Source organism: Hoplias malabaricus, chromosome 3 (genome assembly GCF_029633855.1).
Source record: "Hoplias malabaricus isolate fHopMal1 chromosome 3, fHopMal1.hap1, whole genome shotgun sequence".
In the NCBI taxonomy this organism is placed as follows: domain Eukaryota; kingdom Metazoa; phylum Chordata; class Actinopteri; order Characiformes; family Erythrinidae; genus Hoplias; species Hoplias malabaricus.
Genome location: NC_089802.1, coordinates 51,468,368 through 51,486,706, shown reverse-complemented (window position 1 = coordinate 51,486,706; position 18,339 = coordinate 51,468,368). Strand labels below are relative to the sequence as shown.

Below are 18,339 nucleotides of genomic sequence, written 5' to 3'. Positions count from 1 at the left end.
AAATAATGTTGTTTAGGAATTATGCAGACAATATATATATATATATATATATATATATATATATATATATATATTTTTTTTTTTTTTTTTTAAATATGTTTACATTATTTCAACATTGGCATATTTTTATGAAGAATTTTTCATTAAGTGTACCCTGACTTAGGGTTTGTTCAGAGGCTAGAGGTAAACTGGGTTTCTGCATATTCAATATATACACAATAATGAACATCCATAAGCATGGAGGGAAGATTAGATTAATTCAAATTATTGCAATGTTGTGAGCACTTAACTATGGCTAAAGTTTAAAGGGGAGATAGTAACAGGAAAGAATGTAATACAGTAGAGTCAAAAAAGAAAAAAATATGGCACAAGAGTATTCATTAAAAAAAGTCAAAATAGTAACTGCAAAAAGGTCAGTGAAGAACAGTACAGAGTGATCAGAGTGGTGTCTTTGAATTCCATCAGTGCTCATTGTTTACATCACTGCAATACCCTGAATTCTGTCCTGAGGCTGTGTGCACACACCTCTGTCCAGTTGGTCCCACTTTATTAGTGCCCCATGCAGATTGGCTGTTCACATCTGTGTCCTCTGTGTTTTGACTCTCTCTAGCCCCAAAACCTCTACTCAGTCCACTGTTGTTTGTGGTGAAGAGAGCCTTGCCATTTGCTGAACATACAAGGGCACTTCCTTAAAACTGATTTCAAAAAGAAGACATTTAGAGTGATGTTAGTTTTGTAAACTCAGCTTAAGTTTAAGAAACTTTCAATGTATTGATCTTTTTATATATTAATACCTGCAAACATTAAACAGGTTTGTTCTTTTGTTGAGAAATAGAGACTGAAATACCCAAATTTGTCTCCCTGAGGACTCATTTTAAAAGCAGTGTGGGATGAAACACACTTTATTAGCTTTAACATCAACAGGTGGTAGTAAACAACTTCGGTTGGTTTTCATGACAATACAAGAACAATTCATTTTTGAAGGGAGTGATGTCAATATGAAATTAATGTATTAGAAAGTGAATGAACGCTTCACTTACATTTTTGAGGAATTCCTCTGCGACTATTCGCGCCCTTGCGTTTACTGACAGTTTCATCTCACTGATTTCCTTATCAATCTCCTCCATAAAATGGATTACAAAATCCACCAACTTGTGTTTATACATCTGCTCTGTGTGAAAGTTAGTGATGAGGAAACTGATGTCATAGCCCTGGAGCAGAAGAAGAGGACAAAAATGCTAAATGTTGGGAGAGAATATTCTGTGATGCATTTAAAGAAAATGTTCTAACACTTTAGAATAAGACTTCACTAATAATGATTTATAAATGGTTTTCAAACTGTTTAATTGTTATTTATTTAGGTTGTAACCACATTAAAAGTAATTAATAATCATTTATAACATATAGAAAGGGTAACAGTGACCTATTTATTGTCAAATAGTGATTCCACATCCATCTACACTTTTAAAACCTCAGATCTTGCAGAATATTGAATCTGTTTTTTTAATGGAGTGGCCAAAAAGCTTTGTGATATTATAGTTTTTTTTTTTTTTTTTTTTTACCTCAACAGGTTTTCTCCGCAGAATGAAAAAGTTCTCTGCTCTCATCATCATGAAGCGCATAAACTTATGGCAAAGAATCTTCTCAATCTCATCAGCCTGAAGGGGCAATAAGAGAGAGAATACCAACATAACTGGGGTTTAAATAAAACCAATAGTTTGAATAACATGGCTGTTTAAGAAAATATATTACAGTGGAATAATAAGCCTATAACACTGCACTTAACAGCCAATCAATAAAATACACATATTCAGCTCTACTTTTCCAACTTAGGATATTTAAAGAACATCATTATAAAGAATTAAAGTACAGAACTGTAATGTACCTGCTTCACTGCAATGCTGACACGTACGGAATTAATGGACCCCTCAATAAGGACTTTCTCTTTGTCATTTCTGCTAATCACAACAGGCTGAAGTAACAGTTCTTTACTGCTCCTGTTAAATTAACACAGTAAAAACAGTCTCACAGCAGTGATAAGGAAGAAGTGGAACAAATACATATCTTTACATTTTAACAAAACTTAAGCATATATAAGCACTATCATAAACTTGTATTTGGCAGGCCTGTTATTTGTTCTGAATGAAGAGATTAAGTATCCCTACATACCAAGAATTTTATACAAGCTGCTGGTCACATCTATTACATATCATCCTTGTCAAATTAAAACATGAAGCTCCCAAAATATCAACTTTACAGAAGGGAAAATCTTTCCATTCAGTGGAAGTCAATGTAAAAAGATTTAATTCTGGAGAAAGTAATTTCGGAGAATATCTATTAGTTCATTCATCATACAGTTTTCACACAATGAAGGACAACTTCAATTTCAGTTGTGTTCAAATAATGTAGTAAACAAAAATCCACAAAAATGAAGATACATGTTCTTCACGGGACAATGATATACAAAAACTGTAGGAAGTTTTTTTTCTCCACAATATAGTAAGATGTGAAGATGTGTTCAAGCTGTTCAGAAGGACCTGACAGGCTTCAGTTTTAATATCAGTTATCTGGCACAGTCTCTCACACAAGCATAAACAGACACACACACACACACTTACTTACCGGACTTCAACCTCAGGTTTGTTGTGGCGCTCAACCACCTGTGAGGAAAAGTTCTCCAGACAAAGAGCTGCCTGCAGTGTGGCACGTACTGCATTCAGGTATGGACGTAGAGTCGCAGTCTACAGAGGGATGTATAAAGTTAGTGACCTATCAAAAATAAGTAGCTAATTTAACTCATTTTTAACTCTTTTACTGGTTTAATTAAACCAGCTGTTCTAAAAGAGGCTTTGTGGGACCCCTTGGCTGTCTTCATTGTTCCACCCAACATGCAACACAGAGATAGAGAAGGTATTTGGAGTATCTGAGCATCCCTGTGGAGCAGTGTGCGAACCACAGTGTAAAGCATTCAACATTACAAATACACACTAGTTTAAAGAAGAATTGTGCTCCATTATGCCCTGATATAGCCACAAGTTAATATGCTAATTAAATACAATATTTTGCAATACAACAAAACTAGTACAATTCCTTGCATGGTTACATCTCTATTATGAATTATGCACATTTTATGCAAATATGCAGTTTGCCAATGCTCTAATCCACTGACACCCATGACAAACAAAGAAAGAAAAACAAATAGGCTATGTATTATAGATCTGAACAGCTTATTTACTTGTTAATATATCTTCATACAACATACAGGGCATAACTAAAATACAGACAATTATTTTAATCCATAAACCACAAGAGAACCATATATAAAGTTTAAAGGGTTAAACAGAGCCTGCCGACTGGTTGGTGTAGCACTGCCCCCACACAAAAATAAATTGATCATCTGACAGTGAGCAGGCTGTGATAATAGCAACAAATAATAATATTGCGCTCTTGTATATACCCTTCAAATGTTTGACCCAACTTACACAGATAGTCAGTCACCTGTGTGCTTATGCTATACTGCCCTCTCTCATTATGCATGTCTGAACCTGTAGATGAATTCTTAAAATACTGTGCTTTTCCATAGTCCCTCTAAACATACAAATTTACTGTGCCTCAATAGTTAGTGTGAAGAGTTACAATAAGCTATCAATCTATTTAGCTGTCTATATAGGCACAATTTTGAAGCATGAAATGGCATTTGACATTTATTTGTTATATTTTTATAGGCGGATAAAGCAAGGGATCACAACAGGAATTGAGACACACTCAGTATTTCGTATTGTTTTCAATATTATTCAGCCTCCAAATCAGTGTAAAAAATAAAAGAGATAAAAAGTGCATCATTTTTTAAAGCAGCCAAACCAACATATTTCCTACCCTCCTCCAAAAGTTACATAGCGATAATGTCATTTCTACTGTGCTGAGCCTAGAGTAGCAATAGACTGCCTATTACATGTCAGAGGAGTTTCAAATTTATTTAGATTTTTAAATTAAAAATACTACCTAGTGTTCCTTTAAAGTAAATTCAGGATGTATTACACTGTCACTTCCTGCACACAACAAGAAAGAGGAAGTCTGTATGTTTATATAATGGAGAACTGATATGGTTCATTAAAATGACCAAACTTGGTTTTGTTCTGCACCATACTGTTCATACCCGTTCAACTTCTCAATTATTATAAAAAGGAACTACAAAACAGATGTAGATGTGCACAGAGCATCCTAGTTGCATAGAGGAGAGAGGGTTTGAGAGACAGGGGGTTTGAGAGAGAGAGAGAGAGCTGCAGGGAATAGCACAAGAAAAGGCTGCCCCTATCCTCTTTATTAGTTTTCATATTTCCACTCTTGGCATATTCAGTTTAATAATTCATGTTGCTAGGCCTTGCTGTATATAAAACAATTAGGAAGCTGAAAGGTACATCTTGCAGGGGGTTTCCTTAAAACAAATACACCATTGTGTAGATTCGAGCAAGCAATCTGTTCTGAGCTCGTACGCCAACCATATGAATGTAAAATAGCTGAAATGACATCCGACAGCAGTGAACTCCATCCACAGCAAAAATGAACCTGGGTGTGGATCTGCACTAGCCGGTTAGCTAACGTTACTGCTTCACTAAAATAAATCTCCACCTACCGTAACAATTCACTCAGCGAATCCAGAACAGAACCAGACTATGTATCACCTCACACTTAACTCCCAAAGTTGAGTTACATGTTTAATCAAATCCAAAGAGGTAATTTTGGAAGTCTGTCTCTTACCATTTCTGTGCAAGCAGCCTTCGTTACAAGACGGAAACATCGGACCACTTCCGTGAAGCTCGCCGTTTGTATCGTCAGCTGAACCCAGCAGCAGGGCTGCGTCCCAAATCTCACCAGTCAAGAGCAGTCTGAGATGGGAGTGCTCAAAGTACGAAGACTGTCCACTCAGACTTATATCCAATATCATATGAGACATAGTAGCATAACTGCACTAACCCTAGATTTGAGTAATATATTTTGAGAGCTGTTGACATGTCTTAAATGCTATTTTACCACACATAATGGCCATTTGTAGGCCTATTGTTTTGTTGTTTCGTTAGATTCATTAGCAAAATTCTTCTGCTGTAATTATTTCACGTATTTTCTGGTGAATTTATTGTATATATCGCACTAATTTCCCAGTCCTTTTTTCAGATCCTGTGTAACGCTGCTGTATTGGAGCCTGCCACAATGAAGTTTGTTGTATTTAAGTAGACGACAGCAAACCTATCGGTACTGGTTTAAAAATGTCGGCACCCCACTGACTGTAGGCCACTGCTGGTTCACTGGGTCTGATAGTGGATCAATATAAAATAATTATGCTGAAAATATTAACACTGTTCTGGATTAAAATTATTTACTAATCTGATTTACAAAGAATAAGAGAAAACTAGAGGGGAAAAGTTCGCAAATAAACTTTGAATTTGGCTTTTCATATTGCTAACATTGCTGCGACATTAGCTTATACGTAACCATATTTCAGCTTTCAACCAACTGAAAAGGGAGAGCAAGGCAATTCAGACGAGGCAATGGGCAAATCTGTGCCAGAAAAGTCACTGTAAAACAAAGAAATGTGAATTTGAGATCTCATCTAGCTACAGGTGCTGGTCATAAAATTAGAATATCATGAAAAGGTTGATTTATTTCAGTAATTCCATTCAAAAAGTGAAACTTGTATATTACACTCATTCATTACACACAGACTGATATATTTCAAGTGTTTTTTTTTTCTTTTTCATTTGATGATCATAACTGACAACTAATGAAAACCCCAAATTCAGTATCTCAGAAAATTAGAATATTGTGAAAAGGTTCAATATTGAAGACACCTGGTGCCACACTCTAATCAGCTAATTAACTCAAAACACCTGCAAAGACCTTTAAATGGTCTCTCAGTCCAGTTCTGTAGGCTACACAATCATGGGGAAGACTGCTGACTTGACAGTTGTCCAAAAGATGACCATTGACACCTTACACAAGCAGGGCAAGACACAAAAGGTCATTGCTACAGAGGCTGGCTGTTCACAGAGGTCTGTGTCCAAGCACATTAATAGAGAGGAGAAGGGAAGGAAAAGATATGGTAGAAAAAAAAGTGTACAAGCAATAGGGATAACCGCACACAGAAGAGGATTGTGAAACAAAACCCATTGAAAAATGTGGGGGAGATTCACAAAGACTGGACTGCAGCTGGTGTCAGTGCTTCAAGAACCACCACACAGACGTATGAAAGACAGGTTTCAGCTGTTGCATTCCACTCTTGAACAAGCGACAGCATCAGAAGTGTCTCGCTTCCAAAAAGCACTGGACTGCTGCTGAGTGGTCCAAAGTTATGTTCTCTGATGAAAGTAAATTATGCCTTTCCTTTGAAAATCAAGATCCCAGAGTCTGGGGGAAGAGAGGAGAGGCACAGAATCCATGTTGCTTGAGGTCCAGTGTAAAGTTTCCACAGTCAGTGATGGTTTGGGGTGTCATGTCATCTGCTGCTGTTGGTCCACTGTGTTTTCTGAGGTCCAAGGTCAATGCAGCCATCTACCAGGAAGTTTTAGAGCACTTCATACTTTTTCCTGCTGCTGACCAACTTTATGGAGATGCAGATTTCATTTTCCAACAGGACTTGGCACCTGCACACAGTGCCAAAGCCACCAGTACCTGGTTTAAGGACCATGGTGTCCCTGTTCTTAATTGGCCAGCAAACTCACCTGACCTTAACCCCATAGAAAATCTTTGAGAAGAGGAAGATGCAATATGCCAGACCCAACAATGCAGAAGAGCTGAAGGCCATTATCAGAGCAACCTAGGCTCTCATAACACCTGAGCAGTGCCACAGACTGATTGACTCCATGCCATGCCGCATTGCTGCAGTAAAGGCAAAAGGAGCCCCAACTAAGTGAGTGCTGTACATGTTCATACTTCTCAGTTGGCCAGTATTTCTAAAGATCCTTTTTTGTATTGGTCTTAAGTAATATTCAAATTTTCTGAGATAATGAATTTGGGATTTTCATTAGTTGTCAGTTATAATCATCAAATGAAATGAAATAAACACACATCAGAAATAAATATCAGTCTGTGTGTAATGAATGAGAATAATATACAAGGTTCACTTTTTGAATAGAATTGCTGAAATAAATCAACTTTTTCCTGATATTCATACAAAATGGCGGATTCGCAACAATAATGCACTATGTAGTGAATACGGTGCAGTTAGGACACAGTGTTGGTTAGTACATTTAGCAGGAAATATAAGCTGGACAAGGATATAATTTAAATGTGGTCATTTTATTTAAGGTCAGTATCTAAATAAAACAGATTATTATTTAAGGGGGCATGGTTTTTAATGTGGTCTTTTAATCAAGGTTATTATGTTTTAAGGTGAACATTTAAGGTGGTAGTCTAAAATTATATTGGCTGTCCTTTTAAAAGTTTTAAAGATTTTTTAAATGTGGACTTGTTAAATGTGGAATTTAAAATATATTGGCAGTTTTTTTTTTTTTTTTTTAATGGTTTTAAGGTTTATTTGAAGTTGTCATTTATTATATGCGGAAGTCTAAATAAATTGGACCTTTTCCAAGGTGGACTTTTTAGATAGATTGTGGTAAAAATATATTGTTAGCCTTATTAAGCTGGTGGTAATTTAACGTTTGTATTGGATTGGTTGTTCTATAAATATAATCTTATAGCCATTAAGTAGTATATAAGCTAATGTTACAAAGAGGTTAGAAATATGTGACAAGCCAAATTCAAAGTTCATTCATGAACTTCTTTGTAAATATTATTTTGAAAATATATGGAAATCTGAAAAAAGCAAAAATAGTGATTAATATAGCTAAAATATTAATATAGCTAAAATTACAACTATTAATTATGTAAATTAAAAGTAAATATCTGCATTAATATCGAACAAATTAAAGGGTTGTACTCATATTTCTTTATTTAGATATATTGCTCTCAATTGCAGAGGTGTTGAATTATTCATGGATGATTGGTTTGTGTGAAAGAACTGTAATGACTGCTACAAAAACACATCAGTTACCCCACTGAAATTCTGATAAATAACGCTAAATATGACACAAGACATTTTAAAAAGATTACACCATGGGCTGCAATGTTTAGTCAAAAATTATGGTAACTCTGAATTGTCCTTGACCTGATTCAACACTTAGGAAAATAGTGATGTGGGTCATAAGATGTTTCATAGGACGTGGTTCACATATTGCTTAAACCTGGAGTTGTATTGTTGTGTTCATAGATTTACCATAAAAAAAAACCCTTTTAATTCCCTTCACTATTTCTTTAATAAGCTCTTCCTGAGTTTGAGGAATTACAGCAGAACTGTGCTAATTAGTGCTATCTGGTAAACAAGGTGTAAATAGTTTGGTATAGTATCAATATGCCCAAAATGGTATATATAATAACAAAATGGTATAATTATAAATTTTTTTTAGCAGAGTTTAAAGAATATGGTAGTGTGTACTTGAGAAATGAGGAACATTACTTGGTTTCAAAGACTGGTGACACCAATTCCATATTCATAAAAATGACTGGCTAGAGAGGCACATACAGAAGAATTATTTCAAATAAACTTTTATTATGAAACAATAAAAAAGTTAAACTCAGCTTCACATGTGTAATACAAATAGTCTAACAAAAGATCCAACTACAACTGGTAAGTCCACACGGGTGCACAGGCCAGAGTGGGCGTGTCGGTTAAGCGGTTTTTAACTTGCAGCTGTAAAATAATCAGACAACAGCAAAAAATGATGTGACTCTCCCTTAATAAACTCCGTTATGTCATATATTTACACACAACACACATGCTGATGAAGACAAGTCCATGACCATCACGGCAATCTGAATCATTGAAGTTTCGGTGTCTTAAACAGTCTATTTTCTCGTCTTGGCTGTGGTCTTCTTCCCGGACACTACGGGCTTTTGGGTGGCTTTCTTCTGGTGGGCTGTTTTCCTCGGTGAGGGGCTCAGCTTCTTTTTCGAAGGGGTGGTCTCTTTCTTGGCCGAGGGTTTTTTCTATTTTGCGGCGAGGCTTGTCTTCTTAGGGGTCGCCTTCTTAACGGAGGACGTCTTTGTCTTCTCCACCGTTTTTCTGGCAGATATTTTGGCCTCGGTGACGACTTCGCTTACCCTATATTTTTTTCCTATTTAATTTAAAAGAGCCATTGGCGCCCAAGCCCTTCACCTGCACGAGCGTGTCGTTGAGCACGAGTGCGCGGATGGAGTACTTCAGGAACATGCGGCCGTGCTGCTGGTCGAACCAGCTCACCTTCTTCGCCTCATTGTAGATCTTGTAGAGGGATGAGCCGTTCCTCTCTCCAAGTGCCTTAATAATGTCTATCACCAGCAGGCTGTACTTCCCCGGCCTCTTACACTTTTTCTTCTTTTTCTTGCCTTCCACAGACGTGGTTTTCAGCGCTGTTTTCTTAGAGGACGCCGGGGCAGGCTCAGGGATTGTCTCCTCGACTTGAGCAGACATGGATTAATCGTTCGTAAATGTGTTATTACTGTGTTAGTTTAGCTAAAGTCCTTGCATCCGCAGCGACATAAAAGTCCTACTACGCTCGTGCGAGTCTTATTTAACGTCTAGATGCGGACGTGATTGAGAACAACAACACTGGCAGCCGAAGCCATTTGTTGAGTTGTGTTTTTCGCCGCCACTTTGAGACGTGTTTTCTCGCAAAATCATACCCGGTTCCGACCTGATAAGTTATGTGCATGAAGAGCAAGCGCTGCTCTCACAAGTTAAGAGCGGAAATAACGTTATACTTTGAAGACTCTCAAACCAGGACAAACACCAGATCTCACCCCTTCGATACTCCACAGACGAGGGTGGGGGGACCCAACTTGAGGGTGAATTTCTATTAAACACTTCACAGACCCAGTATATATTTAACCTCTGGTGAAAGTAAAGTGTCTGTTTTATTTAAAATGCTGCTATTTTTCACGACTCCAAAAGAAGTGTCTGAAATATGCGTTGGTTAATTTTTCTGAACTAGCACATGAAACGCCCTCGCGTGGCTGTGAGCCGGCAAACTTTTCCCTCTCCCCTTTGCTTTTATATTATTCCATGTCGCCTCGTTTTCTAAAATCCAGAAACACATGAGTACAGTAATACACATCACTTTTTGTGTTGTTGAAATGAATATTAGATAATGTTTAAAAATCGTATCAAAATGTTTCTCAAAGGTTCTACGGTCTCCCATTCATGTATGCACAGTATTCATTATATATCTTTGTAATTTTATTACCCACACTTGGGAAAGGATATCGCTTGCCATTTGACCATCTGTCAAATTTCATTTTTGCCTCAGATATAAGCCATCAAACAGTAACTTATGAATGTAATAGCTATAAATACATTAATATAAACAACAATCTAAACCATGCTGCTATTGAGTTTTAAATCAGCACATTAATATGGCCAAGCCAAAACGTCATTTGATCTTAACATACTGAGTACAATTGGTTCTTAAAGTCCACTATGGCCCAAGTCCATATTATATAAACTTAGGAGCATAATAATCATTTAATTGTCTGAGAGCAATGTTGGAGAAATTAGTGTAGAGAGTATGGTGCTCCCAGGATTGGCACTGTGAAATCCTTTTTTTCTAAATTGATATCATCTGTTCTGGACAGCATTTGTCCAGATGAATTTCCTTTTCAAACTGCCTTGATTTGACTCTGAAATTAATTACTTTAACTGTTGCAACTTTATTGACTGCAGATCTGTTCAAGATAAGGGACTTGGAGAAAAATGCAAATCAGAAAAGAAATTGAGAAATTACAACAGGAATTTGACACAAACTTGCAAAACGCACTGAGATAAAAGAATTTTATTCTGATTTTGATCTGCAAATATGAGTGTATGTCAAAAGGCCATGAACCTTAACCGAATGTAGATTTCTTTTGGGGCAGTGGAAAATGAGGATAAATATCAGGAGCATGCATCAATGAACAATGATCTATAAATTATTACACTAATTAAATGTGGTAAATTTTGACATTTATAATGGTCAAGTGTAAAACGCAGGCAGGAATGTTTGGGTGACAGAATTTATGCTTGAAATACAAGTCTTCTCTTTAAGTCAACAACAGAAGAACAATTGATAAGAGATATTTGTTCAAGTGTACCATGAAGTGTATTTAAATAAACAAATTAAACAATGTACTCATGAAAAATAACAAAATATAATTATTATTTTTTAGACATATAGCACTATATAGCAGTAAATCCGATCAGTATATATTATAGCACCTCATCAATTATGATTAGGTTGTTTTTTTTCAGCCAATTCAAGTAGAAAATAGCGACACATTTAACATAGAAACTTAATCAGGATGGTAAAGAAAGTTATCCCATATTACCATAGACATAAAAACTACTTCCAAGGATGATAGCATAATAAAATATTAGGGCGTATGTGTCTGTTTGTGCATGTATGTATGTGTGGTAATGAGCAAATGTAAAAGAGCAGAATTAGAGTGTGCAAATCTGTTTTCATTAAAACAGTGCATGTTAGTGTCTATTTTAACAGGTCTCAACAGCTGCAGCTCTCTGCTGAAGGGTTGGATCTTTCATTCCTGTCCAGCTTAATTTGGTCCGGAAACTCATTGTACAGCTCAACTTCTGTCTCCTAGAGGAGAGAGACAAATGCAAAAGCTTTTTCGTAAAACAGGAATTAGTTAAAATTGTGAGTCTACATGGACAAGCAAGTAAATATGCTGTGGAAAAGAAGGTATCATGTTAACCTGTTTTAGGGCATTGCGTGCAATGGTCTGAAATGCTTGTTCAACATTTATGGCCTCCTTTGCACTTGTCTCAAAGTAAGGCATGTTGTTTTTACTCTGACACCAGGCCTGTGCTCGCTTTGTCGTCACCTGAAACAGAAATGTAACTTTAGTTATCAAACACAACATGTACAACCAAATACGCACACCCAAACTAGTAAATATACAAAAATGACTTGTGTGTGGTTAATAAACAATTTCTCATTAGCATGAACAAATGTGAGATCTATCAGCACTATCAAAGGTAGTATTTTAAAATAAATTAATGAAAAACATAAAAGGTACAAAAAAATTAGCTATTGTACAAAGTCAATTTCCAGAAAGTTTGGGACACTGCAGAATGTAAATAAAACAGGCTGTGTTGATGTGCATTCATTCATTCACTGTCTGTAACCGCTTATCCAATTCAGGGTCACAGTGGGTCTGGAGCCTACCCAGAATCACTGGGTGCAAGTTGGGAACACACCCTGGCTGTGGAACCAGTCCTTCGGAGGGTGACACACACTCACATTTACTCAGACTCACACCTACGGACACCTTTGAGTCGTCAATCTACCTACCAATATGTGTTTTTTTTTTTTGACTGCGGAAACAGGTGCACCTGGAGGAAACCCACATGGACACCGGGAGAACACAACAAAATCCTCATAGTCACCTAGAGCAGGACTAGACCCCACAACCTCTAGGTCCCAGGAGCTGTGTGATTGCGACACTAACTGCTGCACCACAGTGCTGCCCTGTGCATCATTTAAACTCAAATTAAATTTTTAATCCTTTAATGATAGTGTACTATAGAGGATGATGAAAAAAATCATTGTCTGTGAACACAGGTCTTTGCTACATTCAAAAATGTTAAATATCTTAACATAAAAAAGAATCAATAAATAACCAGGATCCAGAAATGTTACCAACTTTCTGGGCTCAAGATGGACTGATGGGAAGTGGAAAAGTGTCTTGTGGTCTTACAAATCAAAATTTGGAAATCATGAATCCTCCAGGCTTAAGAGGAGGAGGACCATCTGGCTTGTTATGAGTACACAATTGAAGAGCCAGTGTCCAAGAAGGTATAGGGGTGCATTGGTGCAAATGGCATAGGTGACTTGAACATTTATGAAGGCACTGTTCATTCTGAACAATATTTTTGGGTTTTGGAGCAACATGTTGCCAACCAGATTTTTGTAAGACTAGGTAAAAGAGTTTGGGAGCAAACTAATCCAAACCTGTCACCAATTGTAAACTATGAAACCAAAATCACTATAATGGATGCTGTGAGCTTCTGAGCAGCTGAAATACTCTAACAAGTGGTAGCCATGACCTAATGGTTAGAGAAAAGGGCTTAGGACTGAAAGGTTGTTGGTTTGATTCCCATAACGAGCAGGAAAATTGGGGGAGGTGGGAGTGAATGAACAGCAGCATCCTCTTCCCTTAATCCATGGCTTTGGCGGCACGGTGGCTTGGTGGTTAGCACGTTCGCCTCCCAGCGCTGGGATCTTGGGTTCAAGTCCCATCTGGGTGGAGTTTCCATGTTCTCCCCGTGTCTGCGTGGGTTTCCTCCGGGGGCTCCGGTTTCCTCCCACAGTCCAAAAAAACATGGAGGGTAGGTGAATTGGCTTCTCTAATAACTGTCCTGGTGTGTGAATGAATGTCTGTATGTGTGTGCCCAGATATGGATTGGCGCTCTGTCCTGGGTTAAACCCTAGTGCCCGATGCAGTCCTCCAGGTGGACGGTCGTTTCTGGTTGAGAGTACGCTGTGCGCGTTTGGCTGCCGCTTCTCGCCAGTGTGTGTGTGTGTGTGGATTGAGCGTTCTGAGCAGTGTAGATTGTAAAGCGTCCTTGGGTGTCTAGAAAGGCGCTATATAAGTGTAACGATAATAATAATAATAATAATAATAATAATAATGGCTGAGGTGCCCTTGAGCAAGGCACTAAACCCTTTATCTTGGGTATCTATGTCTTTATATTATTTTCAGTGAAATATAGAGTTTAGATGATTTGCACATCATTATATTGTTTTTTTATTTACATTTTGTAAAGTGTAGATTGTATGCCATGGGTGCCCACCCTTTTCTAGCTTGAGGTCTACGTTTTCCAGAGGACTGGTCATAGTGATCTACCTTTCAAAAAATACAGAAGAGCAGGGATGACGGAGCCATGACTGCATTTTTACTTTTGTTTCATTCATTTGACCACTTAACAAGCCGACTTCTTAGTCATCAGTGAAGGTGAACAGATATTTGGACTTAACTATGTTCATATAGAAAAAGGCTGATTCACGTTACTCAAATTTGGCACAATTGACCAAAGTACTTGGTGCTATTGACTGGTTGATCACAATCAACACATTGGGCATCCTTGTTGTATATAATTATATGGTCTCACTCTATGGATAAAAAAAGATATTTTCATTGTCCATTGTCCAGTGGGTTGTGGTGAAATTAATTCTGATTTTCTTTACAAGATAATAGAAAAATTGCTTGTTTAGCAGGTGTTATTTATTAACAAGTGTCAAAAAATCCTCACAAAAGTGCAGGAATGCAAATGTTGATATATCCTTTTTCTCACCATGTGCTCTCACTTGGTTTTCAATATTACCCACCTGTCTGTTGTCTAGGTCGAGCTTGTTGCCAAGCACCACAAAAGGGAAATTGTCTGGATCTCGAGGGCTCGCCTGAATCAGAAACTCATCTCTCCAGGAGTCCAATGTCTTGAAGGTGGTCGGAGCGGTTACATCAAACACTAGCACACAACAGTCTGCTCCACGATAGAACGCCACTCCCAGTGACTGGAACCTCTCCTGCCCAGCTGTGTCCCAAATCTGAGAGAGAGAGGGACCCCATTAAAACACTTGGCAGCTCATTATAAGTTGATATAGTGTTCTTTAAAAAAATAATAAATACATATTGGACTCTAAAGGAACAGCAAAGTATATTATTTTTACACTTCACTGTTATGCCTATGTCACTGACTGGCTGTTGATCACATGGTTAACCACAGGTCTTGTCATGACACTGGAATAGGAAACAGCTCACATGGTCACTGTGAGCACTCTAGAAAAGAAGAGCCTTTTTCAGTTCACAGGTCTCCTTTATCTTTTACTCCTGTGGTGTATATTTTCTACTGTAAAACATTGTTTTTCCAATGAAAACAAATAATTCAGAAAGACTGTGATCTGGATGATGGTGTAGTGACAATAGAATGTTACCTGCATAGTAACAAGTCGGTCCTCAACCATCACTTCCTTTGTAAGAAAGTCGGCTCCTATTGTTGCTTTGTACTGATTACTAAACTTCTTGTTGACATACTGGTTCATCAGAGATGTCTTCCCAACACTACAGAGAGAAAGAAAGAAAGTGAGAACTGAAAAGAGGAAATCATGATTTTCAAAACTGTTTGTGTAATATGAGAGTTCATTATCTTGCACCAGACTTGCTGTTAAGAAGTAAGGTATCAAACCTAAAACTTCTTGGGTTTCTGTACGGCTTTATCAATGACGGGACATAGCAGTACCCGTTTTTCCAGTCTCCCAAACAAATATACCTACCCTGAATCCCCAAGGATGATGACTTTCAGCAAGACCTTTTTTCTTGATGCCATATTTTCTGGGGGAAACAGCAATGACACAGTTAAAAAATACATGTCTCACATATTGCTACATGATCTCATGTTTACAAGTGACTTAAAGTGACTAATGTATCTTAAAGCAGATACATTAGTGACCCCCGTTGAAAATCGTAAAATCGTGCTGAGAAAAGGAACATGCCATATGTATCAGCATTAGATTGAAAATACCAAACCAGTCTCCCTTATTTACACACACACACAATACTGTTGCTGGCTTATTTATGAATGTAACTGCTGCAACATGAACATGAAAATGTTGAACGTGGAAAAACAAGCCGAGAGAGAGAGCTGTTTACACCACTTGTCGGGTATTTGAACAGTTTGTTTGCTATGATCGAACCTGTTACTCCTTCTCTTCTTTCTTCTCTTCAACAACAGCTTAATGATAATGCCTAAATGATAAAGCTTACAAATACAATGTTAATCATAAACAGCTGCCCTTTTTTTAAACTTTAAACAGCAGTCAAATAAAAACTGTCGAACCTAAAAGGGTTCCTTGCGCTCTGGCTTCGATTTCCTTCCTCCTCTCACTTCCTCCAGCTGCTGTTCCTGCGCATGCTTTGGGGAGGGAACGAAGTCGATAAGTCCCACCCACATCAGTGCTGATTGGTCAGTTATACCGCGATGTTTTGCAAAAGATTAGATATTTTCATACATATATATATATATCATATATTATATTATATGTATGTTTATAATGTTTTTGTTTCTGGAAAAAATAAATATTTTAGTGATATTAAGTGTTACATTTATTTGTGACAATTTTTTAAAATTAAAAGTTGAACAAATTGAACAAATGTATATTCATTTAAAAAAGAAATTATATGAATACTTTCACATAAGCCTGCAATACTAAAGATATCAAAATTGGGGAACAACTTGAATTTCAATTCACTGCTCATGTCAAATAAAAGCTATTTCAACATATTACTGTGTCCAAATTTGGATAACAATTACTGTAATCAGCTCTGCCACTGAATAACTTTAGCTATATTTTTGCCTTAGAAATATTTCTTAAAACTTCGAAAGCAATGTTGCCAATTACACAAATAGAGTGCACTTTTGTCTGAATTTTACTAGCAACACTCATCTCTTTTCTCTCTTTAGTTGTAGTACATTTTGTGATAATCACTGACAGATATCGGACACAGAGGTAAACCTGTTTACGCTTGATTTTCAGAAGGAATGGAAATGTAGCTGTCATCAGCATGGCTATGAAAGATGTGATTTCTGATGACTTCAGAAGAAAATGTCTTTAATGCAAAAATATACTTGTATGTTAACGTTTAATTATGAATCATATAAGCTGCATCATTTAAATGAAACTAGGGTCTTTGAAACATTTACATGCATTTCGGAACTCTTCAGTCACTATCTGGTTTGTCCCACTTGTAGAAGTCTTTGGTCTCCTGAGAGACTTTATACATTGAGTAAACAAAAATGTATCTGTGTTTACTGACTGGTGCCATCTTGCGTTACTGATTAATAGTGAGCATATCAGAGGGTAAAACAACAGAAAAGCATAGAGAATTGTATGTGAATAAGTCCAAATTTCCCAAATTTCAAATTCTCCTAATCATCCTAATTTTTCCTATCAGGAGAACTGGTGAGGGACAATTTCAAAATAGTAATTCATTCATTGTCTGTAACCAGGCACCAGTATATCACAGGGAAACACACACTCACACTCAAACCTATAGACACATTGGAGTAGTCAATCCACCAACCAGTGTATGCTTTTGGACCATGGAAGGATACCAGAGCACCTGGAGGAAACCCATGCGGACAAGGGGAGGACAAAGCAAACTCGTCACAGACAGTCATCCGAGGCGGGCTTGAACTCGCAATCCCAGGACCCTGGAGCTGCAGGACAGTGACTCTACCTGTTGTGCCATTGTTGCTCCAATATCATAATATTAAGATCGTAATGATATATTTATAAAGAGGGCTGTGATAAAATTTACAGAATCCTCCAGGACCTCCCAACAGTTTTTTTGTGAGTTTTGTTTTTTTAACAAAACAATACACACTGTAACAACCCAAATCAGGTAAAGTACTTACCAAAAAAACTGTTTATAATGGAATAGTCAATTAACCAGCCCTGAGATCTGATACACACCCAATCCAGAATCTCTGGAAATCATGATGCAGTGTAGAAACCCACTAGATTTACCAAGCAATGGAAGTTTGGAAACAGAGTGGATCAAAATCAGATCAGAGCAGTTTGATGTCCTATGAATAATGCTGAATAGTAATTTAAAGTAAGGCAGTACACTTTCTATTAATTTGTTAAAACTATAATTCATCAACAATTACATTTGCAAGCTTCCTTCTTTGCTACAATTACTACCTTACTAGAAAAAATATACACCTTAGAACAAACAATGTAATGTTTAGATATTAAGCTCAATTTATCTGATAAACTGGGCTGTCAGATTAATTAATTTTCCCCTCTCATATCCAGTCTTGCCATTTCTGCTGATATTGACCCAATATGGATACCCATTAGTTCTTATATTACATCTCTTGTATTCTTATATTACATCTCTATATTTGTATGCATGTATGTTTCTTACATGTCATTTCTGGAATATTCCAAAATGCTTTTTTTTTTTATTTTATCTTACTGACTTGTCTACATCAAATTGAGTGATGAAGCTTTTTCCAGCAAGTGTGTTTGTTGACTGTAAAAGCTTTATTTTTTGTAGACATTATCACTGTAATCTCATAAGATGTATATCTAGGTTAATTACTATTGATTTAGAATTGGGTCTTATCATTTCTTTAACATTGTGTATCTACTGACAATCTAGCCCAAAAAAACAGTGTTATGCCTAGAGTTGATCTATCTGTCCTAACAATTTGTAACCCCAAAGAGTGCACACACACACAGTAAACAAATC

General features: G+C 37.0%; 3 protein-coding genes across 4 annotated transcripts; all 3 read right to left on the bottom strand.

The window, feature by feature from the left end:
• Window positions 1-34: 34 nt before the first annotated feature.
• Window positions 35-4,888, bottom strand: arpc4 (actin related protein 2/3 complex, subunit 4). Its single transcript, XM_066663554.1, has 6 exons — window positions 4,759-4,888; window positions 2,623-2,741; window positions 1,886-1,997; window positions 1,563-1,658; window positions 1,041-1,211; window positions 35-695 (listed from the first exon to the last, which is right to left on the bottom strand). The coding sequence occupies exons 1-6, from the start codon at window positions 4,759-4,761 to the stop codon at window positions 690-692; spliced, it is 507 nt and encodes a 168-aa protein (XP_066519651.1). The 5' UTR covers window positions 4,762-4,888; the 3' UTR covers window positions 35-689.
• Window positions 4,889-8,630: 3,742 nt separating this feature from the next.
• Window positions 8,631-9,929, bottom strand: h1-10 (H1.10 linker histone). The gene is given in 2 exon segments (XM_066666304.1): window positions 8,631-9,157; window positions 9,159-9,929. Coding segments are annotated over 2 exon segments (603 nt in total). The 5' UTR covers window positions 9,503-9,929; the 3' UTR covers window positions 8,631-8,898.
• Window positions 9,930-10,828: 899 nt separating this feature from the next.
• On the bottom strand, window positions 10,829-16,008 carry LOC136692648 (ras-related protein rab7-like). 2 transcript variants are annotated; one of them, XM_066666215.1, is made up of 7 exons: window positions 15,920-16,008; window positions 15,777-15,841; window positions 15,357-15,414; window positions 15,018-15,144; window positions 14,412-14,630; window positions 11,776-11,904; window positions 10,830-11,660 (listed from the first exon to the last, which is right to left on the bottom strand). In XM_066666215.1, exons 3-7 carry the CDS (start codon window positions 15,407-15,409, stop codon window positions 11,565-11,567), a joined length of 624 nt encoding a protein of 207 aa, XP_066522312.1. In that variant the 5' UTR covers window positions 15,410-15,414; window positions 15,777-15,841; window positions 15,920-16,008; the 3' UTR covers window positions 10,830-11,564. The 2 variants fall into 2 exon arrangements, with proteins under 2 accessions (XP_066522313.1, XP_066522312.1); XM_066666216.1 differs by lacking the exon at window positions 15,777-15,841 and having other exon boundaries at window positions 10,829-11,660; window positions 15,920-15,980.
• Between the last annotated feature and the right edge of the window lie 2,331 nt (window positions 16,009-18,339).

Coding starts and splice junctions, on each gene's coding strand:
- arpc4 (XM_066663554.1), bottom strand. Junction 1,659..1,885: donor TCAGCATTGCAGTGAAGCAG/GTACATTACAGT, acceptor TTGCCCCTTCAG/GCTGATGAGATTGAGAAGAT. Junction 1,212..1,562: donor TGCGGAGAAAACCTGTTGAG/GTAAAAAAAAAA, acceptor CTTCTGCTCCAG/GGCTATGACATCAGTTTCCT.
- LOC136692648 (XM_066666215.1), bottom strand. CDS start 15,409: ATGGCATCAAGAAAAAAGGTCTTGCTGAAAGTCATCATCCTTGGGGAT. Junction 14,631..15,017: donor ACCGACTTGTTACTATGCAG/GTAACATTCTAT, acceptor TCTCTCTCTCAG/ATTTGGGACACAGCTGGGCA. Junction 11,661..11,775: donor CACGCAATGCCCTAAAACAG/GTTAACATGATA, acceptor TCTCTCCTCTAG/GAGACAGAAGTTGAGCTGTA.